The sequence below is a fragment of the Vitis vinifera genome, chromosome 4, assembly GCF_030704535.1.
Source record: "Vitis vinifera cultivar Pinot Noir 40024 chromosome 4, ASM3070453v1".
NCBI classification, from domain to species: domain Eukaryota; kingdom Viridiplantae; phylum Streptophyta; class Magnoliopsida; order Vitales; family Vitaceae; genus Vitis; species Vitis vinifera.
In genome coordinates, this window is record NC_081808.1 from 11,251,304 (window position 1) to 11,268,130 (window position 16,827).

General features: G+C 32.8%; 1 protein-coding gene across 4 annotated transcripts; it reads left to right on the top strand.

Moving 5' to 3' along the window:
- The first annotated feature begins 814 nt into the window (after positions 1-814).
- Positions 815-15,433, top strand: LOC100266771 (uncharacterized). Of its 4 annotated transcripts, none has more exons than XM_002270367.5 (8): positions 815-1,001; positions 1,138-1,388; positions 2,436-2,512; positions 3,383-3,419; positions 13,184-13,257; positions 13,355-13,448; positions 13,625-13,707; positions 15,093-15,433. In XM_002270367.5, the coding sequence occupies exons 3-8, from the start codon at positions 2,441-2,443 to the stop codon at positions 15,264-15,266; spliced, it is 534 nt and encodes a 177-aa protein (XP_002270403.1). In that variant the 5' UTR covers positions 815-1,001; positions 1,138-1,388; positions 2,436-2,440; the 3' UTR covers positions 15,267-15,433. The 4 variants fall into 4 exon arrangements, with proteins under 4 accessions (XP_002270403.1, XP_010648899.1, XP_019074710.1 ...); XM_010650597.3 differs by having other exon boundaries at positions 843-1,001; positions 13,631-13,707; XM_019219165.2 differs by lacking the exon at positions 15,093-15,433 and adding an exon at positions 14,092-14,206 and having other exon boundaries at positions 843-1,001.
- The last annotated feature ends 1,394 nt before the right edge of the window (positions 15,434-16,827 follow it).

Here is a 16,827-nt window from a genome sequence, read left to right on the forward strand (position 1 = left end):
AAATAATGTTGAGAATAGCAAAGCTAAGGTAATTTTTTTTTCACAAATGGGTTTACATACCTTCATTCGACCTCGTCATATGTTTTTCTTTAAATCTGCTATGCTTCTATTACCTCAATTGTGATGGTGGGTTGTAATAATGGTGTATAAGGATGTACTCACAATGTTAGTGAGAGATATGCAGATAGATGTAGTACCGATGAGAGAGGTAAAACTAAAATGTTTTGCTTTTGGAGAGATATCATGTCTTTGGTGGGGAATCTTACTCTTCTTTGTTTCTCTACTCTTTTCTGCTTCTCTTCACTCAGTTTTATTGGTGGGTTACAGAGATGGTGTATAGGGATGTACTCACAGTGTTGGTGAGAAATGTAGTATCGATAAGATAGGTAAAACTAAAGTTTTCTGCTTTTGGAGGGATATCATGTATTTGGTGCGGATCTTATGTGTTTTTAAAGGGAAATAAATGAGGGTAAAAATGTCCAAATTAGTTCATCTCTCAAAACAATTAACTAGTGAGGTTACTTTTACAATTTTGCCTTTATTTTGAGCCACCTATCCAAATAACCCTATCTTTTATTGGTTTGAATCCACACACAACTTTGAAACTAAAACACCCAATATAAAGTAGGTCCAAATTAATAATCTTGCTATTTAATTATAAATCATATTGCTTCATATATTTTTATATTTTTTTTAAAAAAACTTATTTCTATTATACAAATTATTTTTTATAGTTTTTATTAAATTAATTTAGTATTAATTTTATTAAATAACCGTTTACGTGATAAAATATAAAATAAAGATATAAATGCGAGGGAAAATAGGTGATATTATTAGGGATGTTTTGGGAAGAAAAACACCCACGGTCCCTTCGACCGGAGCATGGCGCGGCTGTGTAGTGTAGAATTGGACTCGTCCCGGTTCAAACCTCGACATCACCTCCCTTCCCATTCGAAGGAATGCCTTAACCGGAGACAACCACCGCCGACAACGAACAGCCGGTGACTCTCTCACTCTCTGTTTGATATTCATCCAAATCTTCATTCACGATTTTCGATTTTTTTTTACTAATATATACATAACTTAAAAAAAATGTCATCTTTGCCATTTGGCTCTTTCCATGCTATTCTTGGACAGAGAGCAAAAATCCCAAGCCCTAGTTCAAGATTCTTCCACCGTTCGGTGCTGTCCCCGTCGTTCCGTGCTGCAGCGGCCGTTCAACACCATCGCCGTTCAACTCCGCCACTGTCGTTCAAAGCTGCTACCACTTTCAAAAGCTTTCATCGTCTCCCTCTTTACATAACTCTGCCTAGCTCCCCTCTGCAAAAGATTTTAATTTCTCATCTGCAAAAAAAAAAAAAAAAACACCTTCCATACTTTGATTGTGGGTATGATTTTAATCTAAAATCTTTATGGTTCCATCTTCATACTTGCATTTGTTCTTTATTTTTCATGTAATGTAATTTGTTTTGGATCCTACTCTTTGATCATCTGTGGTGATAATTTGTTTAGTTATTGACGAGTTGGGTTCTCTACATTAATTTGGGGCAATTTATGAGAGATGATATTGAGGCCTGAGGAAATGGAAAATTCATACCCTTGGTTTTCTGTTTTTTTTTTTGAAAGAAATTTGGGTTTTTTGTGCCAAATTATTCGAATCTGTTTTTTACTCTGCTTGAATGTGGCATTTTCTTTATTGAAATTTGAGGGGGTTTTCATGGGTTTTGGTTAAATTGTTAGGTTTGTTCCGCGAGGAAGGAATTTCAATTTCATTTTGAGGTTCGCATGCATTTTAGATATTGCAAAATAGAACATCTATACATTTTTACTTTATTTTATTTTATTTTAGTTTTTTACAGTTCACCATAATTGGCATATACATACTTCCTTTGTGGTCTAAAGATCATAACTTGTGGTACAGAAATTGCATTTGCCTTGGCTGTGCAAATTATACATATCATCAGGAATTGTCTTGTTTGCTTGGTTCAGAAATGAACAGTTTTCTGTTCAAAAATAATTTTTGAAAATTCTTTTATGTTTCTGAAAATTATATATTTCTGTACATATGTATTAATGTTTTCTTGTGCAAATTATTTTTTAACTTTTCATATCTGAACCAATTCAATTTGGACATTTACATGTTCACTGGGCTTTGTTGAAACCAGCTGAATATATGAAAATTTTTGTTAGTTGTTTTGTTCTCTTTGTTTTGAGCCTTCTATGTTTAAATCTTGATAATATATGATGGGTTCTGTTTTGACTTGTGCGAATTCAAAGCATGTATGAGATGGGTTGGATTTTCAAAACTGCCAGTTCAACTTTACAATTATTCTTGAATTTCAACAAATTTACATCTTTACACAGGACTCAATGCTTCTAAATCTCTACAAATCAGCCAGTTCAACTTTATGACTTACATTTTTTAATTGCCATAGCTTACATGTTTACCAATAAGAGAAGGCAGGAAGAACGTACTGGAAGATATGGAACTCCAAGGGTGCAGTACCTTCAGGTACCTTTCTTGAACATGGTTTTTCTTTCTCAATTGAAACATAAGATTTTTATTGATTTTATAATATCCCTGTTAGAGACATTACTGCGGATTATCCAAAATGCAATTTATATCAAGTGATACAGAAGCTCTTTAGCATTTGGTATCTCCCTGTATCACTCTATCTGGATTGATCACTACTAGATGATGAAGGGTACAAAGCTTTAACAGCATGTACCTTTGTTCATAGTTTTCAGTTTGGACGTCAGAGTATGACAACAATTTTGATTTCTACGTCAAATAAATCAACCTCTGGCATTCTTATTCATTAAACTTTTTCTGGATACATTGATCATATGCTATTAATTATGGCTTATACAAAAATGCTGACTTAATTATGGTTCCATGAGTGTGCACCCATATTGAGGAAACTAATTTTCGTATGTTTGGGTAATATGGAAGAAGATAAGGAAAAATACTAAAGAAAAGATTTTCCTCCCTACTTTCCTTAAAAAAGTGAAAAGTATAGGAAAATGCATTACTCAATAATTTTTATTTTTCTTTTATATCTATATTCCTTCTATTTTTCCACTCTTAACTTTCCAGGACTAAACCTGACCTTTAATTTCTTTGTTAATGACATGCCTTCTCTTGGATTTAACCCTATTCTTAGGGTCTTCTAAGACCATTAACTTTTGATGGGAAAGATAGACAAGATATACCTAAGATCATTAACTTTTGATGAGAAAGATAGACAAGATATACCTAAGATCATTAACTTTTGATCAGAAAGATAGACAGGATATATCAGGCTAAGTAAGTGAATATTAATACTTTATGATTGGCTTCTAATGTATTACACCAACATTCAGTTTACCACTCTTGTTCCAGGAATTGGTGAGTCAATTTCAGAATGCAACTAACGAAGGTATACTGCATTTAGATTATGCTCCAATCATTTGTGTATCATCTTTGATCATTCAGTTTTAGTGCTGAATAAATTTTGCACAAAATCTTTATAAATAAAGAAGGTTGGATAAGTTTGCTTGCAATATAGTAGCTATAGGCAGTGTTACATTTGTGATTCATCTTTTCTCTCTCCCAGAGTATGGGAACTAACAAACAAACCAAAAAAGAAGAAGAAGAAGAAGAAGAAGAGAGAGGGAGAGAGAGAGGGGAAGAAAAGAAAAGAAAAAGCTTCATTTTCTAGTAATAACATATTTGTGAATTTGAGAAAAGGTTTGTGATTTTTTTTATATATATTGTTGTTGTTAGAGAACATGATGTACATCACTGGCTCCAAATCCTACTAACTCAAGCCTCTAGAAAAATTGGTTTTCCAACATAGGATTAGAGCAGAGTTGAGTTGTGATGGTCATGAGTTGAAATTTCAGTGCATGTTTATTTCCCCTAATTTATTGAGTTTTAGGGAAATTAGTTGTCCAATAGTGGCTATATATGATTATTGGTTATAAAAATCCTATAAGCACATGGACAACAGTTTACTTGTTTGAACCTAAATCATTGTGCTTGAGTGTTCTATTTATGTCTAGAAGAAGCTTATGCTGCATCTATGACATTAATGGTCTCTAACTGGCTATTTGGTGTCTCACATATACAAATGTTAAAAGCACTAAATACGTCTCTGCACTGAACTGAAAGCCACTAATACAAAGTGGACCATTAGAGCCTTTTAATGACAAAATAGAAAATTTTTTTCCTCTCATTCATCCACCCTAGAATTGGAATCATTGACAAATACACGTGGTAAAAGTAAAGGTTTGACATATTGTTTGATACTGATTGTGAGAAGAGTCCAATCAAAGAGGAGCCTAATCATTGTTTCATCTTGTGTTTCATTTTTTTTAACCTCAATAAAACAAGACTGTATGTCCATATAAAAAAGAGGTACATGATAGTGTTACAAAGCTGGATAAAGCCACTCACTGTAGCAAGGTAGGATAGTTGCACAATAAATTATTGGAGACTTAGGAAGTCTTATGGGTATTGATGATTTGCAGCTTCATCATTACGGAAGACTAATGATTTCTGCTCATAACAGGCACCAGATATATGATTTCAATTTTTTATTTTTTTTATATTAGTTCTGCATATGTTAGGTTATGGATTCAGATAATGGTGGAACAAAAAGTAGTAAGTTTAGCGCTATTGACAAAAATAATATGAATTGTATAGGAGAATATTCCAACAGTCCACTTGGCCAAGTAGGTGTTGTTAGCCTGTTGGATATTATGAAGATATTACACAGCATGCTAATTGTAAGTCTACTATAGTATCCACTATATTCTCATTCTATCTATACTTGGGCCTTGTCTTTACTGATGAATACAAACCATATTCTCTGGTATTGTTGTATCTTGGTTAAGAGGAAGTCAACTAAATGGATAATGAGGCTTCCTGGTTGAGGCCAGAGCAAAGCAGCTTGAGAGGAAGGTCTTTAGGTGGAGTGATGCAGTGTATCCCAAGCATGGATTTCTCTCAGTAGGATTTCCAAACTGAGAGAATCAATAGTCTGGATTTGAGGTTAATTCCGCTCCAAATGAGTTACCTTTAGCCTTACATAAGGATCTGAAAAGAATGCAAGCAGCTTGGATATAATTTTAATCCCTGGATGCTTGGTTTGTTTAGGGTCCACTAGCTCAGAAGTGTAGAACTGTACAACTAGCTTACAGCTATATTGGCAGGTTTTGTTGCTGATGCAGTGCTGCCATGTTGAGGGTGGCACTCATCCTAGAGCCTTTGACAAATCCTTATGTCTTAAGTTGGCTGAAAGTCTTCTAATATGTTTTGTATACACCTGGTTACACACACCTTGTCTATCCAGAGCCAATACCCCAGGCTATCCCTTCGGTTTAACATTCAGGGATGATTGCATCATGAACTAGTGCAGAGTTTGTATTAATACCCCAACCTTCCCTTCAGCTCAGACACAGATTTCACCACCATAATTCCAAACAGACTCAAAAAATCTCAAGGATTGTCATTTTGAGGTTACTTTACCATGGATTTGTGCTCTTCTTGCTGCTAAAGGTACTTGAATCAGCTTTTATGTCATATCGCATTCACATATCAATAGAATGATGTTACTGAAAATGTCTACCACTTTTCATAAAACAGCTGGTTTTCACTTCTCTCATCTTCAACTTCGGCTTTTTTTTTTTTTTGATAGATAAGAAGCAATTGTATTGAAAAGTGCCAAAAAGCACGCCGAGGTTTCAACTTCAGGTTATTTATTAAATGCATTCTGTGCCACTCATACCTGAACTCAAAACCAGCTTTGAAAAGCTACAAATTATATCCTAGCACTTTGATACCATTTTGTCATGACCTATGTAGATATTGTGTGTTTTAGGCAATTAGTTCTCAAAGGCTGTTAGATGCATCTGCATGTATCAGATAAGTTGTCCCTTATACGTGTTAGGAACTTCTCTTCTCATTCATCTTCTTATGTAGGCATGATGCCACCTTCATGGTCCAAAGTGTTCATGGGTGGGCAAACTTCGTACATATTCAGCTAAGAAACAACTTTAATACCATTTGTCACAATCTGTGTAGATATTGTTTGTTTTGGGTCCACTAGCCCTTCAAACTTTAAATGTGTCTAGACATACTAGATGAGTCGTCCCTTATAAGTGTCATGAACTACTTATGCCTTTGTATCATTGAGCTCTAAGGAGGTACAAACCTGAATCTGGTGGATGAATCATGACCATGTGATTAAAGCATGATAAATAGTTTGGTAATCTTCATTTCATTAGATGATAGAAGATCATTCCTAATTATCTTTGCTTGTCACACGATTCTTTGACAAAATACACCTAATTTTAAATGTGATATGATATATTGCTTGAGAAAAGAATTCTTGATACTTATAATGGACGACTCATCTAGTATGTGTAGATGCTTTTTAAGTCATAAGTGTCAATGAGCCCAAAAGTAACAATCTCTATCTAGATAGTGATAAGTGCATTAAAGCCCAAGGATGAAAATATCGGTTTTGACGGATATATCAATAACTCGATTTTATGGATATATCAAGCAATATTGGTGGATATTTTGACACAAAATATTGGTGGGTGAAAATTGATCAAAACTCATGAAAACATTGAAAAACAACTTTAATAAATGATATAAAAAGTAATAATAGACATTTTGAAATTGTTTTGTTGAAGAAATTGATATATGAATGATATAATTTGTCATATTCGACAATAATATCATGTTCATTGATAAGAAATATGAATTTTATAAGTATATATTCATTATTAAGTTACATCAAATATTATTTTCAAATAATATTGTGACATTTAATTATAATATATTAAAATTATGATCTATTTAATTAAAAATTTTAATATGTATAATTTTTTTTAATATTTTAAATTTTTTATATTTAATAAATATATAAATGATATAAAAAAGACTAATTAAAAAAAATTATTATGATAGTTTTTATATTTTTTGTAATCAATTAAATACAATTTAAAAATAAAATAATTGGACTTAATTTATTTATTAATATATTCTTTTAATATTTTGTTTTTAGAATGGAATTATATATATATGTTGGGCCTATGTAACATTGAAGGCAAGCTTGCCTCAGTGGCTACCTTGGTTCACTTTGAACCTTTTGTCTTGGGTTCAAATACCCTCTAGGGCTGATTTTTGAGGTTTAACTAGGTTTGACCAAGGCTTGTGCGTCAGTTTGACCAACCAAAAAATTTGGGAAATTCCTAAAAAATCGACAAAAACATCAATATATATCGACATATCGGTGAAATTTCCATAAAATAACCGACACTTCGGCTGATGGATATATCTCCCCCATATGTCACTTTTGTGCCCATTGACACCCAAAATATCATTGACATGTCAACAATATTTTCCGATTTTTTTAATCCTTATTAAAGCCAATATTTAGTTTGAAATGTTTGGAGTTTGGCCACCCATTAATACTATGGGCTATGATGAAAATGTGATGTATGCAAAAAAAGGTGAATATGATGTCCCACATCATTTAGAAGTAGAAGTTCTCGACACTTATAAGGAGTGATTCATTTAATATGTGTAGATTCACATGAGGGCTAGTAAGCCTAAAGCAAACAATTACTACACGGTTTGTGATGTGTTTATCATCATCATTGTCATTAAAAAGAAATTCTTGATACTTATAAGAAGTGGCTCATTGATTTTATTATGTTGCATTATTATTGTTGTTGTTGGTCATGGTGGTGGTGGGTAATAGTTGCTACCTCAATTTTCATAGCTTCCACTTACATTTTTTTTTTTTTGAAACATCTTTATCTTCATTTCTTATCTTGCTACTTGCCAAACTTTTAATTTATGACCCACTATGAGTTGTTTATATATATATATATATATATATATATATATATATAAATATATATCTTGACTGTCGTTAATGAATGATGCACAATTCATTCTCAAATTCTCTATGCAAAGAAACTTAGAAGAGGATTCTTCTTGGGTAGGATGATATGTCTTTGCATTCCATATGGGCTTCTTATAACCCTCTGTCACTCTATGCACCCTTAAAACCCTATATAATGGTTTGCCCTACTTCCATCTTCCATCCTTCATTAGTACTCATTTCAAAATGTAGGTTTATGTTTCCTCTCTCCTAGATTGTAGTGTGAGTTGTTTAGGTCCCTTAGCTTCGCATGAAAATGCTTAAAGGTCTCACTGTCTTCAACTCTAATAGTTTCAACTTGGTTGTTAACATTTGGAATTTGAGATATTGACCTTATTAGTCTTCTTATGGGTACTTTTTAGGATCGTCTACCTATTCTGCTAGTTGGGGATGGGATGAGAAGAGGCTCTACCCTTTTTTTAGGTTTGAAAATATGTGGTTTAAGTTGGAAGGCTTCAAAGATTTGTTTAAGAGGTGGTGGTTGGGGTATAATATTAAAGGATATTATAGTTTCATTTTGGTTGTGAAATGGAAAGCATTGAAATCAAACTCAAAGAGTTAGAATAAAGAGATGTTTGGCAATGTTGTAATTCGAAATGAGATGGTCTTTAACTAGGAGAGATTTAGGGATTCCAAGGTGAGGGAGGGTGTCATATCTCAAGAAGAGGAGCATAAAAAATGGGCCCTTACAAAAGGAGCTTCCTAGAGGTAGAAATTATGGGCGATTTGATTAAAGTAGGGTGATAGAAACATTACATTCTTCCATAAAATCGTGGTTCAAAGTTGTATCAACATTGATTCAGAGGATCTTGAGGTACATCGATCTTGATGTCTTAGCTCAGTATTAAGTAATACGCAAATTAAGATAGTTAAAAAGTTAAAAGAATTATAAAAATATTATGAAAAGTTTTAGAAAATAGGTTTTTTTTTTTTTTTTTTTGATAGGTAGTTTTAGAAAATAAGTATAATTAAATAAGCTTAAAAAAACTAATAAAACAAAATTCTCACATTTAGCATTGTTTAAATAATTATAAAAGCATCCGTAGAGAGTAATTTATGATAATATTAAGAATTAAAAATTATTTATTTCAAATACAATGATATTTTTACTAAAAGACATATAATTCTATCATTAATTCCATTTTTAGTCTGGATTAAATGATTACAATATTTTACAATTAAATATGAATATAAAAATATATTTATCAAAGTATAATATATTGTTAATTAAATGATTTTAATATGTTAGTATAATTATAAATTAAATGGTTTTAATATGTTAATAATAAATTAATGTATAAAATAATACACCATATATGCTACCATTACCATATAAAATAATACATTATCTAAACTAATATAATTTATATCACACCAATGACATCAGAGAGACCAAAAGCACAAAGAGGAGAAGCTAACATGTAGCGATCATGTTCGCTGTCAATGGAGGAAACTGATTTGATGTTTCTCACCACATCAATCACCATAGCAGCACCGCCAACATGGAGGTTCCCCATATCTGTGATCATTGTAAGGTGGTGTTTGTTTTTTGGCTGAATAGAAAAAGTCAAAATATTTAACTCTTTCTATTAAGCTAAAAGTAACCTGTTAATATTATCCAATATAATTAAATTGAACTTATTGATAACAAGTTCATTTTAGCTATGTTGGATGATGTCAATATGTTACTTTTAGCTGAATAGAAAAAACCAAAATATTTGGCTTTTTCTATTCAGCCAAAAAACAAACACCACCTAAGTTTAGTGATGAAATGCCCTCAACCTTCTTGTCTTATTCACCTCCAAAACTCAATTATGGGTTAGATTGATGTCTTTCGTCCTCTTCATCATGGGTCATAGGTCTCGATTCTTGAAAAGCTCTTCCTTTTGAGGAGAATTGCTATTGTTTTACAGTTTTCTTAAGTTTGGATCCTATTTGTTGTTCTTTTGTTGTGATTTGAAAGGAAAAAATGATTTTATTTATTTACTTTTGGGAATTCGGATGATTCAATGGAGTCAACTTAGAATCTGAACTGAGTTTAACTAATTCGTGATTGAGTCTATGTTTGAGATGATATCAGGTATCCAACTTGGTGCAGAAAGGGCCAAGGTATATATGACTTGGCTAAGTCATACCACACTTGGTCAATACTTTAAACCATGCATAAAATGGCACACCCAAGAAGGAACTTTCTAGCTAAGATTAAAGTTAATGAGGTTTGGTTAACAGAGGAGGATGAGATTAAGGAAGGGGTGCCTGAGGCTTTCTTTAACCTATTATCTGATCTCTTGGACTAGGGACTTGGCATCAATGAAATGTATTTTGATATTTTAGACATGCAAAAAGGTAAAAAAAATTAGAGGAGTTGTTTCCAAAGAAAGAGGTGTTCAGTGTATTTTTAGACTTAAATGAGGACAAAGCTCTAAAGCAAGATGGGTTCTCTATGGCATCCTAGTTGTTTAGTTGGAATTTTTTGAAGGAAAAAGATGATGAGTTTTTTAGAGATTTTCATGAACATGGTAGGTTTTAAAAAAGCCTCAATGCCATATCTTTTTTTATGTTAATCCTAAAGAAAAGAAGGACAAAAGATCTAAAAGCTTCCAGGTTTATAAGTTTGATGGGGTGTTCTATATAAGCTTCTAGCTAAAGTATTGGCTATTGGACTAAAGAAGGTGGTGGGACAAGAGGTACACAAGTCCCATAATGCTTTCTTAGAGGGAAGACAAATTATGGATTCAGTGCTTATAAATAAGGCTATACATTGAAAAATGATGCCTATGGAGTTGTGTAAGCTTGACATATTGAAAGGATATAAATGATCATGTTAATTAGGGTTTTTTTGCTATCAATTCTGAAAAAATTCGAATTTAGTCAAAAATAGATTGAATAGATTAAATGATGAATATTTGTAGCAAAGTTCTACACCCCTTTTGGCTTTTTTCAAAACTCTAGGGCTTTGAGACAAAGGGATCCTTTTTCTCTATATTTAAGTTGGCTACTCATGCAATTTGAAGTCATCTCGAGGCTGAAAATAAACTTAGAGAAGAGTGACTTGATTCCAATTGAAATGGTTGATAATGTGGAGTTAGCCTTAGAAATAGGTTGTAAGGTGGGAGAACTTCCGTCTACCTACTTGGGTCTCTTTCAGGTGGCCCTTTTACTTAAGTGGCGACTGGGGATGAGGTGGAAGGGCTCTATTACTTGCATAGGCAAGAGGAAGGGGGTTAGGGTGCGAGATGCCTCCCTTCGCCTAACAAGTCCCTTCTTTTTAAGTGGAGTTTACGATATATATCCAAAAGGAAAGCTCTTTGGAAGGTCATAGGTGGAAAATACAGGGAGGAAGAAGGGGAGTGGCAGTCTTGTGAAGTGAGAGATGGGTATGAGGTTGGGTTATGATGAGATATGGGAAAGGATTGAGATCTCTTTATTGTTAAAGTATCCTTTTCCTTGGGTAACGGGAGGAGGGTGAAGTTTTGGAAAGATAGATCTTGTGGAGATTATTCGTTTTGTGTATCCTTCCTCTCATTGTATGCCTGAGTATTGAAAGAGGCATGGGTGGCGGACTGATCAGACTAGACAAGTGAAGAGGGTCATTGGAATTCCTGTTCCTCTAAGCATTTGAACAATTGGGAACTGGACAACTTAGAATGTTTCTTTTCTAGATTGCAAGGGCATTGAAGTTTTAATTAAAACCCTTGGGAGTTGTGGTCACAAAGTTTTTTTTTTTTTTTTTTGATAAGTTGGTCACAAAGTTGTAGTCCTCATTGGTTCATTGGACCCTGCATCACTTTATTTGTTTTTCAAAACCATTTATGGAGCCAACCATTGGTGTCTATGATCCATTTTAGATCATCATCCACACTTTTTGTCTGGATTTTGGAAACAACCTCATTTGGGCTTCTGATATGCTTGGGTATACCCCATTGAAGAGTGAAAGTTGGGGTATAAAAACACCTTCTCTTTGTAGATCTATACTACCAGTGATAGTGGCAGAATCACCCTTGAATTTTAAGCCTTATATGGTGAACCTTTCTTTGACAACATATGTAAGAATCCTTGGTAATTTGGACTGGTTGAGATGGGTTAGGGATTGAATAGGTTACTATTAAAAACCTTAAGGTTGCTAAATCTCAAAATAATTCAAGTTACCTCCCTATTATGTTAAGCCTATTTTAATTACACATGTTCCTTTGCCTAATAGAAGCTAATCAAGTAGTTACAAAATCAATTAGGTATAACAAATTAAAGAAAGGACATAAGAACTACATGGAAAATGCCAAAGAGAGGAAAAAAAACATTGGACAATCATGGTCCATCAAATCAAATTAGAAGTTAGAATGAGTACAAGAAGAAATTGTCCCATCTAATCGTGGTTCACTTGCTCGTGTGCATTCTTGCTCCACACTAGCGAGGTCTTCAAAGAGAGGAAAAAAAACATTGGACAATCATGGTCCATCAAATCAAATTAGAAGTTAGAATGAGTACAAATTGTCCCATCTAATCATGGTTCACTTGCTCTTGTGCATTCTTGCTCCACACTAGCGAGGTCTTGCTTTGCCACAAAACATCCTAGGGGGTTTTGTCAAGTTTTACTTTGAAGAATTTTCATGTATTATAGAAAAATAACATGTTTGGTTTTGTTTTCTGAGAGCAATTTTCTGTTCTCAAAAACAAGAAAACAGAAAGCACTTAGAGAAATTTGTTTGCTTTTCCCCCTATTTTTAGGAAATAAAGTTTAAAGAAGAAAGTTATTTTAAAGGAAATATAAATTGATTTTCCCTGTTAATTTCAAGAACTTATTTAAAAATAAATAAAATAAAATGAAAAACAAGAATTGAGTTAATGATATATATGAACTTGATTATACCAGGTGGAATTGTGTATGTATCTCTCTCCTAACAGCTGATTATTTATTGTTTCTGAAAAAGGGATGGACTGCAATACTTGGAACCTAGAATTTTTTAGAGGAGTTTTTAAACAGGATGAGTTATATTCAGATGAGGATTAGCCAAAAATCTTTGCAAAACTAAGAGAATCAAATTAATTAAAAGATACCTTTTGTGGGTTATTTCTGATTTTTAAATAGGACAAGCAATATAGGATCCATAATTATTAATTCTCAAATGAGTGCCATAAAGTCTCAGGAATCATTCTGTCTCAAGGTGTACTTATTTTCCCCTGATTCCTTCCAAAGCATATGTTTTGGTAAAATCACTAACCAATGGATCTTCTTGGTGCAGAAACAAAAGAGAGGATTGCTGCTAATTTGGCAAACTTTGCCTATGATCCTTACAATTACAACTTCTTGCGCCAGGTTAGAGTCTCTTGGAAATAATTGATGGCAATTATGAACTATATTGTTGCTGCCCCTATTTGGCATGTAATTTTTTTTTTTTTTCTGATCTTAACAGCTCAATGTTTTGGAACTTTTCCTAGACTGCATAACAGAACCAAATGAAAAACTTGTTGAATTTGGGGTTGGAGGGATCTGCAACTCTTGTGCTGGTAAGCCCTGTGATCCAAATGTATGGTTGATCCTTGGGTAACCCTGAACATACATGGATTTTGCTTAAATAGACAAGGTGTTTCTCATGTTTTGAAGTAATGAATTGGCGTATGTTTTGTGCATGAACATGGTGTTATATATATATATATATATATATTACTTCTCTCTTGTGAAGATCCAGAAAATGCTGCAGTTATCACTAATTGTGGTGGAATCCCTCTTATCATTCAATGCTTATCAAGCCCAGTTAGAAACACTGTAAGTGAATTACTTATGGTTTATTTGTTTTTTGATTTTTATACTTCATATAAGGTGTAGTTTGTTGCAAATCAAATTTAGGACCATTAACAGTGGACAGATTACAGAAAGCACATTGTAATATAGGCCCAATGCAGTATTAAGAAACAAAAATTGATGACCATTCCAGCTCAATTTAAAAGGAAACTAACCATGAATGCTTTCTTACTGCACTCATTCCCATTACCTGTGAGCATTGTAAAGCTAGATCGGTTGATCTCTGGGATTTAATTTTTTGTTTTGAGTCTTGGAACATTTCTTGTTTACTATTTCTTTTTGCTGACACTGCGAGCAATAACATTGAATCATCCAAGTTCAAACTATTAACAAATGCATTGCTTTCAGAATGTTGGGACCGTCTTGCTGGCTTGACATGCCTCCTAGTGATTAGAGGATTCAAATTTTTGGCATTTTCTAGGCTGCAAACAGAACATATACGATTACTCCAAATGCATAATTGGTAGGCTAATCTTTCTGTGCTTGTCAATTATTTTCCAAGAACCATGGCAGGTCCTACCTTACAACTAGTTGGCCTCTTAGAAATTTGGCATTATCAATGCCAGGTTGAGAGCCAGTCATAAAAGAATCTCAAACATAGATTATAAACTTGATCCTGAGTGATTGGGACAATGCTTGCTGGTTCAACCCATTCTATGAAAAAAATACCTAGTATGTGCTAAGCATTTGTAGTAATCCCAAGTTTCAGTGTCATAGTCATTAATAAAGTATTATGCATTTGTGAGCCTAAATTTCAAATGTGTATTGGCAAACTGTGGATGTGCTTGGCTGACTAGGGGTAATATTCTAGTATGGCTTATGTTTTACAACTCATGTCTTAAGCTGACTCAGCAAAACATGCAGGCTAAGCTAGCTTTTATTGGCTTGAAATCTTTCTTAAGGAAAGCTTTGGTAACCTAGGTAGGTGAAGGCAACCAATTCTGTAAGGTTCAATTTGGATCATGGGAAGTTTGAGGAAAGCACGAGGGAAGAAAATAAAAAGTGAAGTAAAATATAAAATTTAACTCAACAAACTTTTTCTTGTTTCTCCAATTTTATTTCTCTTTTATTTAGAATGAAGATTTAAAAGATGTATAAGTTTTTAAATGATTTTCATTACATTCCATTTTTCTCCGTATCCCTCCAAAGTGTTCAAAGACAGAAAATTTTGATATGTTGAAAAATTAGAAAGATCAAAAGTCGCGGGGTAGTAATAGTGTCTTATAATGTTTATGTAAAAAACCCTGAGCTTTCTTACCTAAGCCTAAGATGTCATTATGATTGTGTTGAGCTGAGTTGTGATTACATCTTTCGATGGATTAACCATGACAAATTGTATGTATTGGTAGGTGAATTATGGTATTGGGGCATTGTACTATATCTGTAATGAATCAAACAAAGAAGAGATTGTGAGGCCAGAAGTGGTGGATGTCATCAAGAAGTATGCTGCAGCTGGATCGGTGAGTGTAAACTTCAGTAATCTGGCCAAGGCCTTTTTAGATAAGCATGTCTCCCAAGTCTAGTGACAGGAAGCAGCAGCCCTTCCTCTCCACAACATGATACTCATATGGAAGATCCATTGTGGTATGTTTTATATCATAACTATGACTCTATTATCACAATCAATCCCAAATGTTACTAGCATGGAATTGTTGATTATTTATGTTTATAATATAAACTTTGTTCAATAGATTGGGATATTGGCCTAAACCCAAACCTAATAGTATTTCCATTCTTTGACAAGGAGATTGAGAGGGTTTTGTGGCATAAAATGGCAGCAAATAATAATTATAATAATAATACTTACAAATAAATAAATAAATAAATAAAGCTAGTTTGGAAATGGGGAAGGGAAGTCCTATAATTGTCACACTCCATGGCATAGAAATACATCTTCCATTTCCGAGACCTTTGTGCTTTACATGGGGGACTCAAGTCTCCAGAGACTAAATGAGTATTTTAGTGGACAAAGGGTAGAAGGTTAGATATGATTCATGTATTCTGTTTGTAATTTTTATAGGAAATCACATCCCCTTCATTTTCTTCTGCATCAACTCTTGCCTTGAACTCTAAATTCTAGTTTAAATGACAGATTCTTGTTTTGAAAGCATCTGGATTACTCGACTATTATTTTCCATCATTTTTATGATTTCTTTTTTGTCTAATTTTCACTGAGATGAATTTCGTTTTTAGCATCATCTAGTTGGAAAATTTATAAAATAGTCATTGGTTTCTGAAAATTCCAGCTGAAAAAAAAAAAGGAATAGTAAAGGAATTTTTTTAAAAAAAAAATTAAGTTTAAATAAAATTTTGAAGTTAATAAATTATATATATATATTTCTTTTTTTTTCTTTTTATATTAGATTAAAGAATTTGAAAATATATAAAATTCAAATTAATTTAATATTTTTTGTTTTTAATGATAAATCAAATATAAGAAAACATATATTTTTCTTACTAGGTTTTATTGTTGCAAAGGAAATGAGTATGTTGGGATAGAGAAAAAATGGAGAAGAAAAGGGTCTATGTTTTATATAATATGATAAAAGATTATTTCCTATTTTTTGTTCTTGAGAATAGAAAGCACGGTGTTTATAGAAAATATTTTTTAATTATTTTTATTTATTTTTTGAAACTAAGGGCAAAGTTGTTGATAGAGAGTAAGGGCATTACCATCATTTCACACATTAACCTCTAAAACTCCGACTCATGGATTGGGCGAAATAAACAAATTGTAGCTACTCATTCTACCGGCTACCTTGAACATGTTCAAATATATTCAAACCGCACTAAAAGCAATGAAGAGTTATGATAGAATTTTCAACATCATGCCTACCCACCATCAAATATATTTTGATAAAACTAAAACTCCAATAAATTAATAATCTCGTTACCAATATGAGCCTATGTCTTTGCTAAATGCATGAGAGAATAACTTTTTTGAAAATCCTTGTAAGGGCTCCAGGAAATATAAATTAACAAAATTAATAATATAGGAGATTGAGTAGCTTTATACAAATTCTACTTTTCTTAATTTAACTCTTTCCCGAATCATTATATATTTGAAATTTTTTTATCTTCTAG